Source organism: Salvelinus alpinus, chromosome 11 (genome assembly GCF_045679555.1).
Source record: "Salvelinus alpinus chromosome 11, SLU_Salpinus.1, whole genome shotgun sequence".
Lineage (NCBI taxonomy): Eukaryota > Metazoa > Chordata > Actinopteri > Salmoniformes > Salmonidae > Salvelinus > Salvelinus alpinus.
In genome coordinates, this window is record NC_092096.1 from 32,339,216 (window position 1) to 32,355,205 (window position 15,990).

The 15,990-nt window shown below is 40.9% G+C and overlaps 2 protein-coding genes across 2 annotated transcripts; one reads left to right on the forward strand and one right to left on the reverse strand.

Moving 5' to 3' along the window:
- Positions 1 to 1,929: 1,929 nt before the first annotated feature.
- On the reverse strand, positions 1,930 to 8,490 carry LOC139533974 (bcl-2-like protein 13). The gene is made up of 2 exons (XM_071332539.1): positions 8,318 to 8,490; positions 1,930 to 3,172 (listed from the first exon to the last, which is right to left on the reverse strand). The coding sequence occupies exon 2, from the start codon at positions 3,059 to 3,061 to the stop codon at positions 2,192 to 2,194; it is 870 nt and encodes a 289-aa protein (XP_071188640.1). The 5' UTR covers positions 3,062 to 3,172; positions 8,318 to 8,490; the 3' UTR covers positions 1,930 to 2,191.
- A 2,771-nt stretch (positions 8,491 to 11,261) lies between these two features.
- On the forward strand, positions 11,262 to 15,728 carry LOC139533975 (V-type proton ATPase subunit E 1-like). Its single transcript, XM_071332541.1, has 10 exons — positions 11,262 to 11,394; positions 11,491 to 11,550; positions 12,258 to 12,323; positions 12,624 to 12,733; positions 13,008 to 13,074; positions 13,198 to 13,287; positions 13,718 to 13,786; positions 13,887 to 13,981; positions 14,156 to 14,243; positions 14,516 to 15,728. Exons 2-10 carry the CDS (start codon positions 11,518 to 11,520, stop codon positions 14,576 to 14,578), a joined length of 681 nt encoding a protein of 226 aa, XP_071188642.1. The 5' UTR covers positions 11,262 to 11,394; positions 11,491 to 11,517; the 3' UTR covers positions 14,579 to 15,728.
- The last annotated feature ends 262 nt before the right edge of the window (positions 15,729 to 15,990 follow it).

Genomic DNA, 15,990 nt, shown 5'->3' on the forward strand with positions numbered 1-15,990 from the left:
GACACCGGATAAGACAGGAGAAATACTCCAGATTTAACAGACTGACCCTAGCCCCCCGACACATAAACTACTGCAGCATAAATACTGGAGGCTGAGACAGGAGGGGTCAGGAGACACTGTGGTCCCATCCGATGATACCCCCGGACAGGGCCAAACAGGCAGGATATAACCCCACCCACTTTGCCAAAGCACAGCCCCCACACCACTAGAGGGATATCTTCAACCACCGACTTACCATCCTGAGACAAGGCCGAGTATAGCCCACAAAGATCTCCGCCACGGCACAACCCAAGGGGGGGGGGGGCTCTCTTGACTCCCTCTGTTTACTAAATGTATTTGTATAGATTGTGATCAAGTACATGTTTTGATTACAACATCACAGCTATAGTTATAACAATTAACCCATAGCAGGAAGATTGAGGTTGAAATAATTACCTGAGAGTGGTCTGTGCGTGCGTGGGTGTGTATGAGTGCGTGTCTGTGCCAAGGTGTTCACATTTAACCATAAAGCAGCCGTGCGGGCTGCTTTATCTCTTCAAACAAAGAAGCATTTTTCTTCCCCTTCTCTGCAGGCTCTATTGAAAAAGTCTGTTTATATCAACACCAATGAGGGAAGGGCAGTGTAACCGCAACACGGTCGATGCCTATTCAACTTCTTTATTTACTGCCACTCAATGAAAATCAAGAAGTACCAAAGGCACTGACACAGATTAGATCAGTGGAATAAAGTTTGTGAGGCCACAGCATTGTAAAACTATATCAGTCAGATCATGTTATGGTCAGAGTTATGGATGTGGATGTTGGATGTTGAGTTTCTTTTGTTTTTGTTATTTTGTTTAATTTTTGTTCTGCAAGAATGTATCTTTTTCTCACTATATCAAAGTAACTGTAGATGCCACTGGTTCCTATTAACGGAGTATGAATACATGTAAATGTTAACAGTTTAGATAGCCTTTGGCTTGTGGTTCAATACGCATAGAGAAAATTTAACCACAAGTACTATTTACAAAAAAATATGATGTATATCTCTGAGATTGTTTTAGATATAATTTCAAATGAAATAATACAGAATTAATAACTTAATTTATACTTTTTCCAGTTGAAGTTTTAGCCAGTGAATTCATGGGCATGGACTTGTGAATATGAGTCACTTATAATTATATCCTGACTTATCCTGCCTAGTTAAATAAAGGTTAAATAAAAAATAAAAAAATATATATCCACAACAGGAAAGAACTGTTCCACACATGGCCACTAGGAAGTAGTAAAGACTGACATCACACCATGTCAGAAAATTATAATAATACATCTAATTTAGTCAATCCTTCAGTTCAAAGAAAAAAACGGTATATATATGTACTTCATAGAAAGTAACATTAACATTTATAATTTTTTATAACAGAGCGAGAATTAAGGTTGGGAATGTTTGCTGAGTAACCAATGTGTGTTTCACAAGGAATAAAAATGGCAAAGGGACATTTGCTTATCAAATCTATTTCCCCACACCGGCCAATGTAGGAAAATATTGGAGCACAAAGCACAATCTGAGTGCATTCAATTCTTTAGGGCTTGCAGAAGACCTCTATTTATTTGCCATGTTGAACAGGAAAACCATCTCTAGGGTTTGTAGACAAATAGTAGCTGTTGTTCTGTATTACAGAAAACTGAGCAACAGGGGGCAGTGCAGAGTCGTTACTGTAAACCCAGATATCCACACCTATACAGATTAATATCCACTAATACATTTGATCAAAAACTAACATAGTCACTGAGTTTGCCCACAGTGACACAGAACAAGCCATTATACAATACCCTTTGAAGTGGCTCAACTATAGTCATAATTAGTGTGTGTGTGTGCGTGGGCGTGCGTGCGTGCGTGTTATTTTATAGTGCATTAACAGACCCAAAAATAAACAACAAACAAAGATCTGATTTTTAAGATATTTTAGAAGTGTAGTTTCCTGTGAATTTACAGAGAAACAAATATTCTTGCTCTTACAAATCTCCTGAGCTCTTACGTGAACTGAGGTAGCACAGGAAATAGATAAAAAATGTAACCAACCTTCATAATACTACTTAGATGCAAAGAAACGCATTGTGTAAAATCCAGTATGTACTTGGTGGAATAGTTTAGAGTAGATTTGAAAAGACCTGGGTTATATGGCTGCTGGGGCTCACAGGATAGGGTTTGCTACTTTCTGCAGTAAGCCACAGCCCCATAAGCTAATACTCCCACAATAGCCACCATTGCAGCGCCCCCACACAGCAGCACAGGTAGCTCAGTGGCATGGAGCGATGTAGCAAGCTCAGCCTCTGTCTTTTCTGGCGGAACCTCCTGTGTCACTGGTGGGATTTCCTGTGTCTCCTGGGCAGTGTGGAGCGAGACCGATGACTCTGGTTGGCTGTTAGTTTGGCTCTGGTCTAGTGGCTGTGGTGCTCCTGGTCCTAGGACCGGGGGAGGGTGGAGCTGCTCCTGCATAGAGTATTGGAGCTCTGAATGTAACTCAGCTAACGTAGGTATTGAGGGTACAGGAGTAGAGGAGGCAGAGGGGGGCTCTAGCTTCCAAACTGGCATGGGCATAGAGGCAGTGGTGGCGTAGGATACTTCAACAGGCTCCTCCTGGACAAATAGCTCCTCAGCCACAGACATCATTAAATCCATAGTCTCTTGGTGGTCAGCTGATACCTCAGATGAAGGTAATAATTCCTGGGTATCCAGCTCCTCTTCCCTGAACTCAGACATGTCTCCTCCTCCCCCAAGCACACTCATCACACTGGCGTGCAGCTCCTCCTCTTCCCCCAGGCTCCCCTCCTCCTCCTCCTCCTCCTCCTCCTCCTCCACAAGTATCTCCTCCTCCCGCTCTAGGTGGACCATGTCGGAGATGGAGGAGTGGTTCTCGCTGCGCTCCTCAGCTAGGTGGACCACTCCGTCGCTGCTGTCCAGGCTCTTGGTGTCCTCGGGGTCCATCATGTCTCCCACGGTGGACCAGGACTCAGCCAGGCTGCTCTCTGTCTGCCAGGGGCCAGACCCGCCACTGTCTCCCTGGCTCAGCTGTAACATGGCGGGGCCCAGCCAATCAGGCTTCTGCTCTCCAGACAGGGAACTGACCTCACCACTGTCCTCCCCTCTGGACACTGCTGGGACCTTGCCCTCCAGTCTGAAACCTGGCCACTAGAGAGACACAACAGACAACCAACCATTAACATGAAAACATATAGGATAATATTGTCAAAAAAATTAAGTAAATTCCTAAAATCAACAATAAATTAATCAACTATAGTGAGTTGAATATAAAACCTTTATAACTACTTAATAGTTGCTAGAATGATTGTGTGTTTTTATGACACAGAATCTCATAGGGTCTGTTTCTGCTCTCTTGCTAACTACTTATGGAATTGTTTGGATTGAAAATGGCAGCAATAGAGTTGGCAAGAGCACAAACCGATCGGGGACTAGGCTATCTCATAGCTGTGGTCCCTGGAAAAGGTTAACCAATATATTAGAAGATGTCCTTCAGTGACGTGGACTGATCAAGTTCTGTGTGGAAAAAGTAGCACCCTCTGTTCCGTGTTGCAGCATTCTTTTCTATGTATAGCCTGTCCCTCACATGTCTATGTATAGGCCCTATATATGTATTTCCATTTCAGCCAGGAGACGTCACACACACAGTAAAACAGAGGACACAACGCATTGCATTTGCGCAAAACGTTACAATTAGAAAAATACAGTGCAATCGAAAAGAATTCAGACCCCTTGACCTTTTAAACATTTTGTAATGTTACAATCTATTTCTAAAATGTATTAAATTGTTTCCCCCCCCTCAATCTACACACAATACCCCATAATTAGCAAAAACAGCTTTTTAGAAATGTTTGCTAATTTATATTTAAAAAATGAAATATTACATTTACATAAGTATTCAGACCCTTTACTCAGTACTTTGTTGAAACACCTTTGGCAGCAATTACAGCCTCAAGTCTTCTTGGTTATGACGCTACAAGCTTGGCACACATGTATTTAGGGAGTTTCTCCCATTCTTCTCTGCAGAACCTCTCAAGGTCTGTCAGGTTGGATGGGGAGCGTCGCTGGACAGCTATTTTCAGGTCTCTCCAGAGATGTTTGATGGGGTTTAAGTCCATGCTTTAGCTTGGCCCCATACAGTGGCTTGCGAAAAGTATTCACCCCCCTTGGCATTTTTCCTATTTTGATAACTTACAACCTGGAATTAAAATGGAATTTTGGGGGTTTGTATCATTTGATTTACACAACATGCCTACCACTTTGAAGATACAAAATATGTTTTATTGTGAAACAAACAAGAAATAATACAAAAGAACTGAAAACTTGAGCGTGCATAACTATTCACTCCCCCCAAAGTCAATACTTTGTTGAGCCACCTTTTGCAGCAATTACAGCTGCAAGTCTCTTGGGGTATGTCTCTATAAGCTTGGCACATCTAACCACTGGGATTTTTGCCCATTCTTCAAGGCAAAACTGCTCCAGCTCCTTCAAGTTGTATGGGTTCCGCTGGTGTAGAGCAATCTTTAAGTCATACCACAGATTCTCAATTGGATTGAGGTCTGGGCTTTGACTAGGCCATTCCAAGACATTTAAATGTTTCCCCTTAAACCACTTGAGTGTTGCTTTAGCAGTATGCTTAGGGTCATTGTCTTGCTGGAAGGTGAAGCTCCGCCCAAGTCTCAAATCTCTGGAAGACTGAAACAGGTTTCCCTCAAGAATTTCCCTGTATTTAGCGCCATCCATCATTCCTTCAATTCTGACCAGTTTCCCAGTCCCTGCCGATGAAAAACATCCCCACAGCATGATGCTGCCACCACCATGCTTCACTGCGGGGATGGTGTTCTCGGGGTGATAAGAGATGTTGGGTTTGCGGCAGACATTTTCCTTGATGACCAAAAAGCTCAACATCTGACCAGAGTACCTTCTTCTTTTATATGTTTGGAGAGTCTCCCACATGACTTTTGGCGAACACCAAACATATTTTTTTATTTTTTTATGATGCTGCCACCAATATGCTTCACCGTAGGGACGGTGCCAGGTTTCCTCCAGACGTGACTCTTGGCATTCAGGCCAAAGAGTTCAATCTTGGTTTCATCAGACCAGAGAATCTTGTTTCTCGTGGTCTGAGAGTCTTTAGGTGCCGTTTGGCAAACTCCAAGCAGGCTATCATGTGCCTTTTACTGAGGAGTGGGTTCCGTCTGGCCACTCTACAATAAAGGCCTGATTGTGCTGCAGAGATGGTTATCCTTCTGGAAGGTTCTCCCATCTCTACATAGGAACTCTAGAGCTCTGTCAGAGTGACCATTGGGTTCTTGGTCACCTCCCTGACCAAGGCCCTTCTCCCCCGATTGCTCAGTTTGGCCGGGCAGCCAGCTCTAGGAAGAGTCTTGGTGATTCCAAACTTCTTCCATTTAGGAATGATGGAGGTCACTGTGTTATTGGTGACCTTCAATGCTGCAGAATTTTTTTGGCACCCTTCCCCAGATCTGTGCCTCGACACAATCCTGTCTCGGAGCTCTACGGACAATTCCTTCGACCTCATGGCTTGTTTTTTTGCTCTGACATGCACTGTCAACTGTGAGACATTATATAGACAGATGTATGCATTTCCAAATCATATCCAATCAATTGTATTTACCACAGGTGGACTCCAAACAAGTTGTAGAAACATCTCAAGGATGATCAATGGAAACAGGATGCGCCTGAACTCAAAATTCAAGTCTCATAGCGATGGGTCTGAATACTTATGTAAATAAGGTATTTGTCATTATGGGGTATTGTGTGTAGAATGTTTTTAAATACATTTTAGAATAAGGCTGTAATGTAACAAAATGTGGAAAAGTCAAGGGTTCTGAATATTTTCCGAAGGCACTGTATTCACCCAACACTCACGTCTGCCAGAAATCCCACAGTAAAAGCTTCCTGCGGCGTGGAGCCCCTAACCCCTTGCACCATGTCTCAGGCCAGCATGCAGAAATACTTATCAACCACCCCCCACCCCATTTCAGAGTGGACATTTGTACAACCCTTCCCCTACAAAGTACTGTGTGGCAGCACTTTTCATCCTCTCATTGTACCCTTGTCTTTCAGTCCATCCTTTCTATTCAAATGTCACTGTATGTATTTGTTCATTCCTTGTATATTGAGATGGAATACATCTGTCCATCATTGAGTGACCCTGATTAATCATATTGCATGCGTGTAATCTCATCCCAGGCACAGAGTCAAAACACTGAGATCAAGTCAGAGCCGTTTATTTCATAATGAAAAAGCATAGAACCACAGTGACAGAGGACATTTATATCGGTCACCTTTATCCATGTTAACGATAAATATTTCCTGATTTGATCAGCATTGAATGATCAAACAGCTCATGCACTTGTGCCGTACTACTTGTGTTCCTCTGCACAGTTACAGAACGCATTGTGTGTTTGTCCTGAGATCGACTGTCTCTGAGAGGCACATCAGCAGAGACCGTGGATTAAATATCTGCCGGCTAAAGCTGAGTGCAAGCTGTATGGGTGGGGGAATCAATTAAAATACCTAGAATATCTATACATTGGACCTAGTGTTTGCAGTGCACCCAACAAGAAGCACACTTATGTAACAGTTGAGTCATTTTATGCAAATCATCACTGATGGCACCAGCCCCCACACATCTGGAACTCATGTCACTGTCATTACAGGCAAAACAAATTATCATCAGTCCAAAGTCACGTTTCTAAGTAGCCACTAATTTCTTACAACCCTACCCTGTTTCCTATCATTCCCACACTGTTTAGCTTGGAAGAGTGAGCCATGGAATAGAAGTCACATAACCTTCAGCATGTGACAAATGCAGTGACTAACCAGCTGTCATGTGACCAGTGCAGCATGCCAGAAAGCTGCCCTCTCTCTAACATCGAGGCCTGCCAGGTGTATGTTACTAGGCATTTTGGCACAAGGGGAAGCAGTGACATGGTGATCACGCTCTCCCTGCAAGGCACAGAGCAGGCCTATAGGCAGATATCCACAAACTTGTTTATGTGGAATGGTACTGTACAGTACCTGTTCTAAAGCATATTAATTGCTTAGTCTGTCCAACAAGACTCATTCACTTATTACCCTCTTTTAGTTATAGGTTTCCCAATGAGCCACCCCCTGACAATGGCTTTTAACCCCCACAGAGTTGAATTAAAACGAATCCCTATAATGTGGAGTCCCACTCCTTTCCAGACCTGGGTTCAATTACTATTTGAAATCTTTCAGATACATTTAGTGTTTGATCTAGTCTGTCTGGAGTGCCAGATAGATGGGGTTTGCACTTCTTTTGCGACTATTCTATTGGTTCCATTGTGCCAGGCAAGTTCAATCAAACCCAGATAAAGTATTTGAAATGATTTTGAACCCAGGTTTGTTCTCTTCCCAATAGTATCAGATACCCATGGTAGTGATGTCAGAGACTCATGGTCATGATATCAGAGCCCCGGAGATAAAAGGTCAGTCTGAATGTCAGACAGAGGAAACCACACATTATCAGCCCCTCGTGACCCATCTGATGATCTTATCCGATTGGATTTCTAGAAACAGACACATGACAACAGATACACACACGCATGTGCACACACAAACATACACACAGGGACGTACGGACACAGACACACACACTCGAGGAAAGGCCGCACATAAGGCTAGTATTTTCCGATGTCAATGACAAGTTAGCTGGACACAAGACTTCGGACATAAGCCTGTCCCTGTTGATTTAATTAGTAACTAATGACAACCACCAAACAACACCCAGAGAAACAGACTTGTTTATGTTGACAGGTGGTACACAAGGTTAAAACCTCTTGGAGTTGTGCCCTTCATAACATCAAAGAGCTCTATGATGGCTGATATAGACGCCTTCTATATTGGTTTAACAAAGCAAGCTTTTACAAGGCCCTCTCCCCTCAACTACATATATTACTGCTACGTGTGTGTACCATTATGTACTACCAATACAACTACAGTACTATACACTCACACACCACAATTCCCTTAAAACTGGGCTCTCCAACCCTGTTCCTAGAGAGGTACCCTCCTGTAGATTTTTCGCTCCAACCCAAGTTGTAACTAACTTGATTCATCGTATCAACCAGCGAATTTTTAGAGTGAGGTGCGCTCGATTAGGGTTGGAATAAAAACCTACAGGATGTTAGCTTTCCAAGAACAGGGTTGGAGAGCCCAGCGCCCTAAAACAACAACAAGATATCCTGTGATGCGGCCTTGCATTCCATTTATTTAAGAGCAGAGTAAAATAAGTGTCTTTCTTACCTGGCTCCTCTCTATAAAGTGTTGAAAGTCGTAGGCGAGAGACAGATGTTGAAATAGAGTAAGATACTCGGACAGAAAGTCAGGGCTGAGGACACAGCGACAGAGAGGGTGACATACACGCTGTAGTTAGCAATGGACTACCAGCTGCTCCACAGAACACAGGAGTCCCCCCCTCCCTCTCTCTCTCTCTCCATCTATCTCACTCTTCCACTCTCTCTCTTTCTTCATCCCCTGTCCAGTGCCCAGACTATGACGTAACAGTTGGCTACAATGTGGCCATGCATGTTTTATGGATGGCCAATAAATATATTCCATTTGTAAGAGGCTGCTATAGAATTACAGCATGCAAAGTGATTGAATATTTCATCATTGTGCCAGCTTGGTAAAATAGCTCTGCCTTCTATTATGCCTATTGTCTTGCACTGGGCAGACATAACTAGCTGTAAGTCAGTGAAAAACCTCTGAGTAACATAATAATGAACAGTACAGAGGAGGCAGAGGTTAGTGCTGTCGCAGGCAGTTGGCCAAAGTTTTCGGACACACTTCCAGATGGCAGACAGTCATTCACTGTGCTGTAGAAGGAAAGAATGCAGACTGAGTCAGAACCAGAATGGAAACTCTGTGCTATTCTTATGGAATTCCTCCAACCCTCTAGCGTCATCTACTGGCAAGGCCCATACATGGTCTGCAGCACCATGGTCTGAACCATTGACTACATAGTCAGTCTGCAAAGACAATTTATTCCTGAGGATTATTACAAAAATAATTAAAATAAATGTTGACCAGAGAAGGCTAATGGGAGGAGCTACAGGAGGATGGGCTCATTGTAATGGATGGAATGGAATAAATGGGACAGAGTCAATCATGTGGTTTCCATATGTTTGATGTGTTTGATATTGTTCCTTTTATTCCATTCCAGCCATTACAATGAGCCCATCCTCCTATAGCTCCTCCCACCAGTCTCCTCTGATGTTGACATTATGCGCAATTGATTTCCTTCTAATTAAAATATTAACATTTGAGAAAGATATTCAGTGAGAAGTCCGTGTTTGACAGCTTTAATTAATTTAATACAAGCATTCAGAAAGTATTCATACCCCTTGACCACATTTTGTTGTTACAGCCTGAATTCAAAAAAAAATTCTCTCACCCATTTACACACAATATCCCATAAAGACAAAGTGAAAACAGGTTTTTTGAAATTTTTGCAAATGTATTGAAGATGAAATACAGAAATATCTCATTTACATAAGTATTCAAACCCCTATGTCAATACATGTTACAATCACCTTTGGCAGCGATTACAGCTGTGAGTCTTTCTGGGTAAGTCTCTAAGAGCTTTGCACACCTGGATTGTACACTATTTGAGAATTATTCATTTTTAATTCTTTAAGCTCTGTCAAGTTGTTTGTTGATCATTGCTAGACAGCCATTTTCAGGTCTTGCCATAGATTTTCAAGCCGATTTAAGTCAAAACTAGCAACTCCAGTGTATATTTGGCCTTGTGTTTTGTTTTTTACCTGTGCTTAGCTCTATTTTGTTTCTTTTTATCCTAAAAAGCTCCCGAGTCCTTTCTGATGACAGGCATACCATAACATGATGCAGCCACCACCATGCTTGAAAATATGAATAGTATATAGGAATGTGTTGTGTTGGATTTGCCCCTAACATAAAGCTTTGTGTTCAGGACATAATGTTATTTTCTTTGCCACATTCTTTGCAGTTTTACTTTAGTGCCTTATTGCAAACAGGATTCAATGTTTTGGAATATTTTTATTCTGTACATGCTTCCTTCTTTTAACTCTGTAATTTAGGTTAGTACTGTGTTAGTAACTACAATGTTGATCCATCTACAGTTTTCTCCTATTACAGCCATTAAACTCTTAACAGTTTTACAGTCACCATTGGCCTTGTGGTGAAATCCCTGAGCAGTTTCCTTCCTCTCCCGCAACTGAGTTAGGAAGAACGCCTGTATCTTTGTAGTGACTGGGTGTAATGATACACCATCCAAAGTTTAAATAATAACTTCACTTTGCTCAAAGAGATATTAAATGTCTGTTTTTTTTAAATACCCATCTACCAATAGGTGCCCTTCTGTGCGAGGCATTGGAAAACCTCCCTGGTCTTTGTGGAATGTGTTTGAAATTCACTGCTCGGCTGAGGGACCTTACAGTCATTCAAAAATCATGTTAAACACTATTATTGCACACAGAGTGAGTCCATGCAACTTATTATGTAACTTGTTGAGCAAATGTTTACTCCTGAACTTATTTAGGCTTACAATAAAAAAGGGTTGAATACTTACTTTAAAGTACAACTTAAGTAATTTTTGGGGGCATCTGTACTTTACTTTACTATTTATATTTTTGACTACTTTTACTTCACTACATTCATGAAGAAAATAATGTAACTTTTTACTCCATAAATTTTCCCTAAGACCCAAAAGTACTTATTACATTTTGAATGCTTAGCAGGACAGGAAACTTGTCAAATTCAGGCACTTATCAAGAGAGTCTACCTGGTCATCCCTACTGCCTCTGATCTGGCAGACTCACTAAACATACACAAATGCTTTATTTGTCAATTATGGTGGAGTGTCGGAGTGTGAAAGAAAATGATGGCGTCTGGTTTGCTTTATATAAGGAATTTGAAATTAGTTTTTACTTTTACTTTTTATATTTGAGTATATTTTAGCAATTACATTTACTTTTGGTACTTAACTATATTTAAAAACCAAATACTTTTACACAAGTAGTATTTTACTGGGTGACTTTCACTTTTTCTTTTTCTTCAATTAAGGTATCTTTACTTTTACTCAAGTATGACAATTGTGTACTTTTTCCAACACTGTTTATTATATATTTTACAAATGTATCCACTGCACTCACTCGTTTTTGTAAATATATAATATATCCCCCTAACCGAACGTAGCATACACTACCAGTCGTCACATATTTTAATGGTGGGTGAGACCGGAAGTAAACATCATGTGACGTTGAAAATCAGCTGATCAAGTGTAGACATCTTTAGTCACGACTACAACGGTTAAGTCATACATTCCTGGCTGTATTTCTCTGGTATTTAATTAATTGATACATCGCACTAAAGGATTTACAATATTTTAAAGCATGTTGCATTTATTGTATTGAAATCACGGTGTTTATATTTTCAAGGAAACAAGATCCTAGACTGCTGCAACCATGGCGCTCAGCGATGCCGACGTTCAGAAGCAGGTAACGTTACATTGCAATTACAGCCTTTTAACCTTCACCCGTCTATCCATCTGCTGCTCTATTTAGGCCTTTTTCCTTTCTTATCATAAATTATTGCAACTGTATATTTGTAAGGAGCAGAATTGTGATTGTATCATGCCATGGTTGTCATTGAAAAAAATCTGAAATACTACTACTAAAATACAATCACAATGTCTAGTATGATTAGGACTTTTTAATTGTTAGTAAATTGAATTTAGACATCTAATTGCAAAATACAATTACTCAGTGCTGTATTTGTGAGGGAGAGATGCAATATATGGTCACATGATGGTAAAACCCATGGTCAGCTGAGGAGTCCTATGTCTGGGTGTCTTGTCTCACCAACCCTTATCATGCACTGTATATAAAGTAGAATTGATTAGGAGGCTTCATAATTACAGTTCCCTCTGTAGTTTATGGTTTAGAAACATGTTTTGTTAGATGAACATTACATGGAAAATTATGGAACAGAAACGTAAGCTATACACCAGGCAGACACATTCCACACCACATGGTGGAATCAAAAGAGACAAGTTAATTAATGTACAGGGTAATGAAGCCTTTTAAGTCTGCCTCTTGACTCTCTTCAGTATGAAATATGACTTGGAAAGCATGCCTAATGTGGTGAGTCTCTTTTACTGTCAACTCATCTCTAATTCGCACTGTTTTTTCCCCACTGTATATAGATCAAACACATGATGGCCTTCATTGAGCAGGAGGCCAATGAGAAGGCAGAGGAAATTGATGCCAAGGTACAGTGCTTATTCACAAGTGACTGGCATAGTTCAGCACACACACATATTGTGTGTTTTCAGCAAACACAAACTCAAAAGATTTGCATAGGCACATTCAACTAAAATAAGAAAGCATGATCCCTCTAAGACGTAATGAGAATTTACTAAATTAAATCAATAATTTTAGTTGTACCTTTAAAAGTTCTACTGGTTCAATGCTTCTTAAAATGTATCCTCAACAGTCAGGAATGACCCTACCATCATAAAGACAGGGCCTCCTCATTGCATGCTCTGAGTGACAAGTGTCTCCCCCTGCAGGCGGAAGAGGAGTTCAACATCGAGAAGGGCCGTCTGGTGCAGACCCAGAGATTGAAGATCATGGAGTATTACGAGAAGAAAGAGAAGCAGATCGAGCAGCAGAAGAAAATGTTAGTCACTCTTTTTCTTTACAGCTCAGGCAGTGTTGCTGCTAGTCTCTCAGCTCCCTCAGAGACTTCCTCAATCTCTTCTTTCTCTAAAGAGGCATTTGTCTGACACACAACTTCCTTTAAGTCTTTTATATTCTACATTTGAAGTCACATCCAACAGCTCATTCATTGTAGGCACAGTATATGTTACAGTAGCTATGGCTTAAACCTGCTTGGACTTGTGATGTGGTCCTGTGCCACAGCCTCTTGTTTACTTACCTCTCTTCCTCTACAGTCAAATGTCTAACCTGATGAACCAGGCTCGTCTGAAGGTGTTGAAGGCTCGCGACGACATGATTTCAGTAAGTTTAATTTGTCTTGGCTGGCATATTATTTTGTTCAAACACAGCCAGAGGCATGATGTTCTGCTACAGCACCGCATTCTATGTAAATAATAGGCTAACCCTCTCAATGTGTGTACTCAGGAAATGTTGAGCGAGGCGCGTCAACGGCTGGCCAACATAGCCAAGGACCCAGCCAGGTACCCAGCACTGATGGACGGGCTGGTTCTGCAGGTGAGGCCTATTTTGAAATAATGCAATACTTGACACAGTTTTAGTGTTTTATTAGGATTCCCATTAGCTATTGCTAAAGCATCAGCTACTCTTCCTGACGTTCACACAGAACATAAAACACGACATAATACTGAACATGAATCGACAAGAACCGCTCAAGGAGAGCTACATGCATGGAAAATAAGACCATCAGAACTTAAAAAGGTCCTGTACTGGAATAACGCTGAGAGAAACAGAGATAACTATTATTTTAGGCCTACATTCATATGTTACATTCAGTATAATTGATCAGTTACACAGTCCTGCATACATATCAGTATGCTGTACATAGGCCTGCATGTTATTTAGGTCAAAGGTGTTGTGCGGTGAGTTTGATTTTATTTAAAGCAAATGTTTTTAATGTGTTTGTTGCTCTGCTGTTTAATATTAGGGTTTCTATCAGCTTCTTGAGACCAAAGTGACCATCCGCTGTCGTAAACAGGACCTGCAGGTGCTTCAGGTCAGAAAGATCCTTTTCACTCTAACAGTTCAATGTTGTTCAAGTGTATTTCCTTGTATACCGGGTTGATGCATGATTCATATGTTGTATTCCTATTCAGACGGCTATCCAGAAGACCATTCCCATCTATAAAGCAGCAGTGAAGAACAATATTGAGGTTCGCATCGACCAGGACAACTTCCTGTCCCCAGACATGTAAGAAGACAGTCCCTTGTCTCAATGTGAACCCATTCATTTCAAATAGGTTTTACTTTGAATTAGTATTGATTGATTAACACATCATTGCAAAAGATTGTCTTCTGTGGTCTTTCTAAGGTGTCAGTCAAGGGTTCATGAGTTAATTCAAAGATGTTTGTATGTCTCCTTCAGTTCTGGAGGTATTGAAATCTACAACGCTGATGGGAAGATCAAGGTGTCCAACACCCTAGAGAGCAGACTGGACCTCATGGCTCAGCAGGTAAGGGCACAGGGACAGTCTCACAGGAACTATAATGGCACTATGAACAGCTAGCACATCTAGTTCATTGACAGTTTTCCTATATAAACAACCAACAGTGTGAATATCCTCGCATAAAGCTATCGGCTTACCATGATTCTTTAGATGTATACACTGTGTGAAGTTTTGCACATGATTGTACTGCAAATTCTCAGATATAGTTTGGCCCCTTACTCTGTGGTTTTTCATGAGATTCAGCTTGGCACTAATCCAGTGTCTGTCTTTCTGCTCAGATGATGCCTGAGATTCGAGTGGCTCTCTTTGGTCAGAACCAGAACCGCAAGTTTTTGGACTGAGTGTCTCCATCCATCGTCTTGAAGAGGAGTTATTTATTTTTGTTGTGTGAAAGTTACCATTCCTGTGTCTGTGAGAAGAATTCCAAAAACGCAGTTAGAAATGGAAAAGACACCATTTGTTGTTTTGTCATGTATTGTTGTATTTCTGTATATCTTGGGACAGTATAAAAGTTGAACTTCATTGCAGATATGAGTAGGAGGAGCAACTTTTGCACAGTGTTAATGGATCTGCTGCTCCCCCTGGGGATCTTGGTTTACACACCGGAGTCATCTTTATTATGATTGGCTGGACAGTAATCATTTCAGTCTGATTGGATCAGGCTGCATGAGAGAAATAGAGTACCACAGTATGAGTCATAATTCCTAGTAGTCAAACAAGGAAATGGTTCCATTCGGTTTTTCACCATACATTTTTCCCATATGGGATTTTAGAAACACTTAAAATAAGGGCTGTGTTTCGTGTGGGCTTACCCTGGCGTGACGTTTTGATAACTGTATAAATCTCTCTAGGACAAGGTCACTTTTATCATTGTATTAACCTCAAAAAAATTAACCGCTAATGTGGCTATAATAAAGAACTACAAATGCGGGACGAGACTGACGAATCGAGGCAAAGGTAAGAATCTCTAGCATTTTCGGATATGAGAGTAAATAGAGCTGAATATATTGATAAGTCACCTTGTCCTAGAGATTTACATGGTTATCAAAACATCACCCCAGGGTAAGCCTACACAAAACAGCCCTGTGTAAGTGTTTCTAAATTTACCTAAGGAAAAAAATTATGGTGGGAAAATTATCGGAACCATTTCATTGTTTGACTGCTAGGTTTTATGGGTATTGTGACACCTTCACTCTGTGGCTCTATTGTAGCCGATGCATCTTGTATCGGTTCCTTATTTCATCTAATAACATCTTCCTCTCATGAAAAAATATAATAAAAAATTGCATGGAGCATAGCTATTTGTTCCCATCTATCACAATTAAAAGTGATGCCGGAAAAACATTGAAGACCAACTATGTCCTTATTGAATCCAATTAATTTATTGATGTTATGTCTGCTGTTGTATCATGAAACAGAAGGAAGGGTCAATATTTCCATCTGAAGAGGTTGTCGTGAAAATATGTTATAAAGTATAAATCGATAGTATCAGTTGCCGACTCTTTTTTGACTTACACAGATTTCTCTATCCTGCTGTAATACCACACATTTTTTTGGTGACAAAGGAGTTGGACTATAGTCTCTTGTTATTTATTAAATTGAATCATCCATGGCCCCTCCAGAGAATCTCATGACATGTTACATTTTTGGGCTGCATTCTGCTGACTAGCAACAGCCATTAAGTAAGTGGGTATAACACAATGGTATTGTGAGCCTGTCAACTCAGACTAAATAGCATAGTACTGGGGTAGTT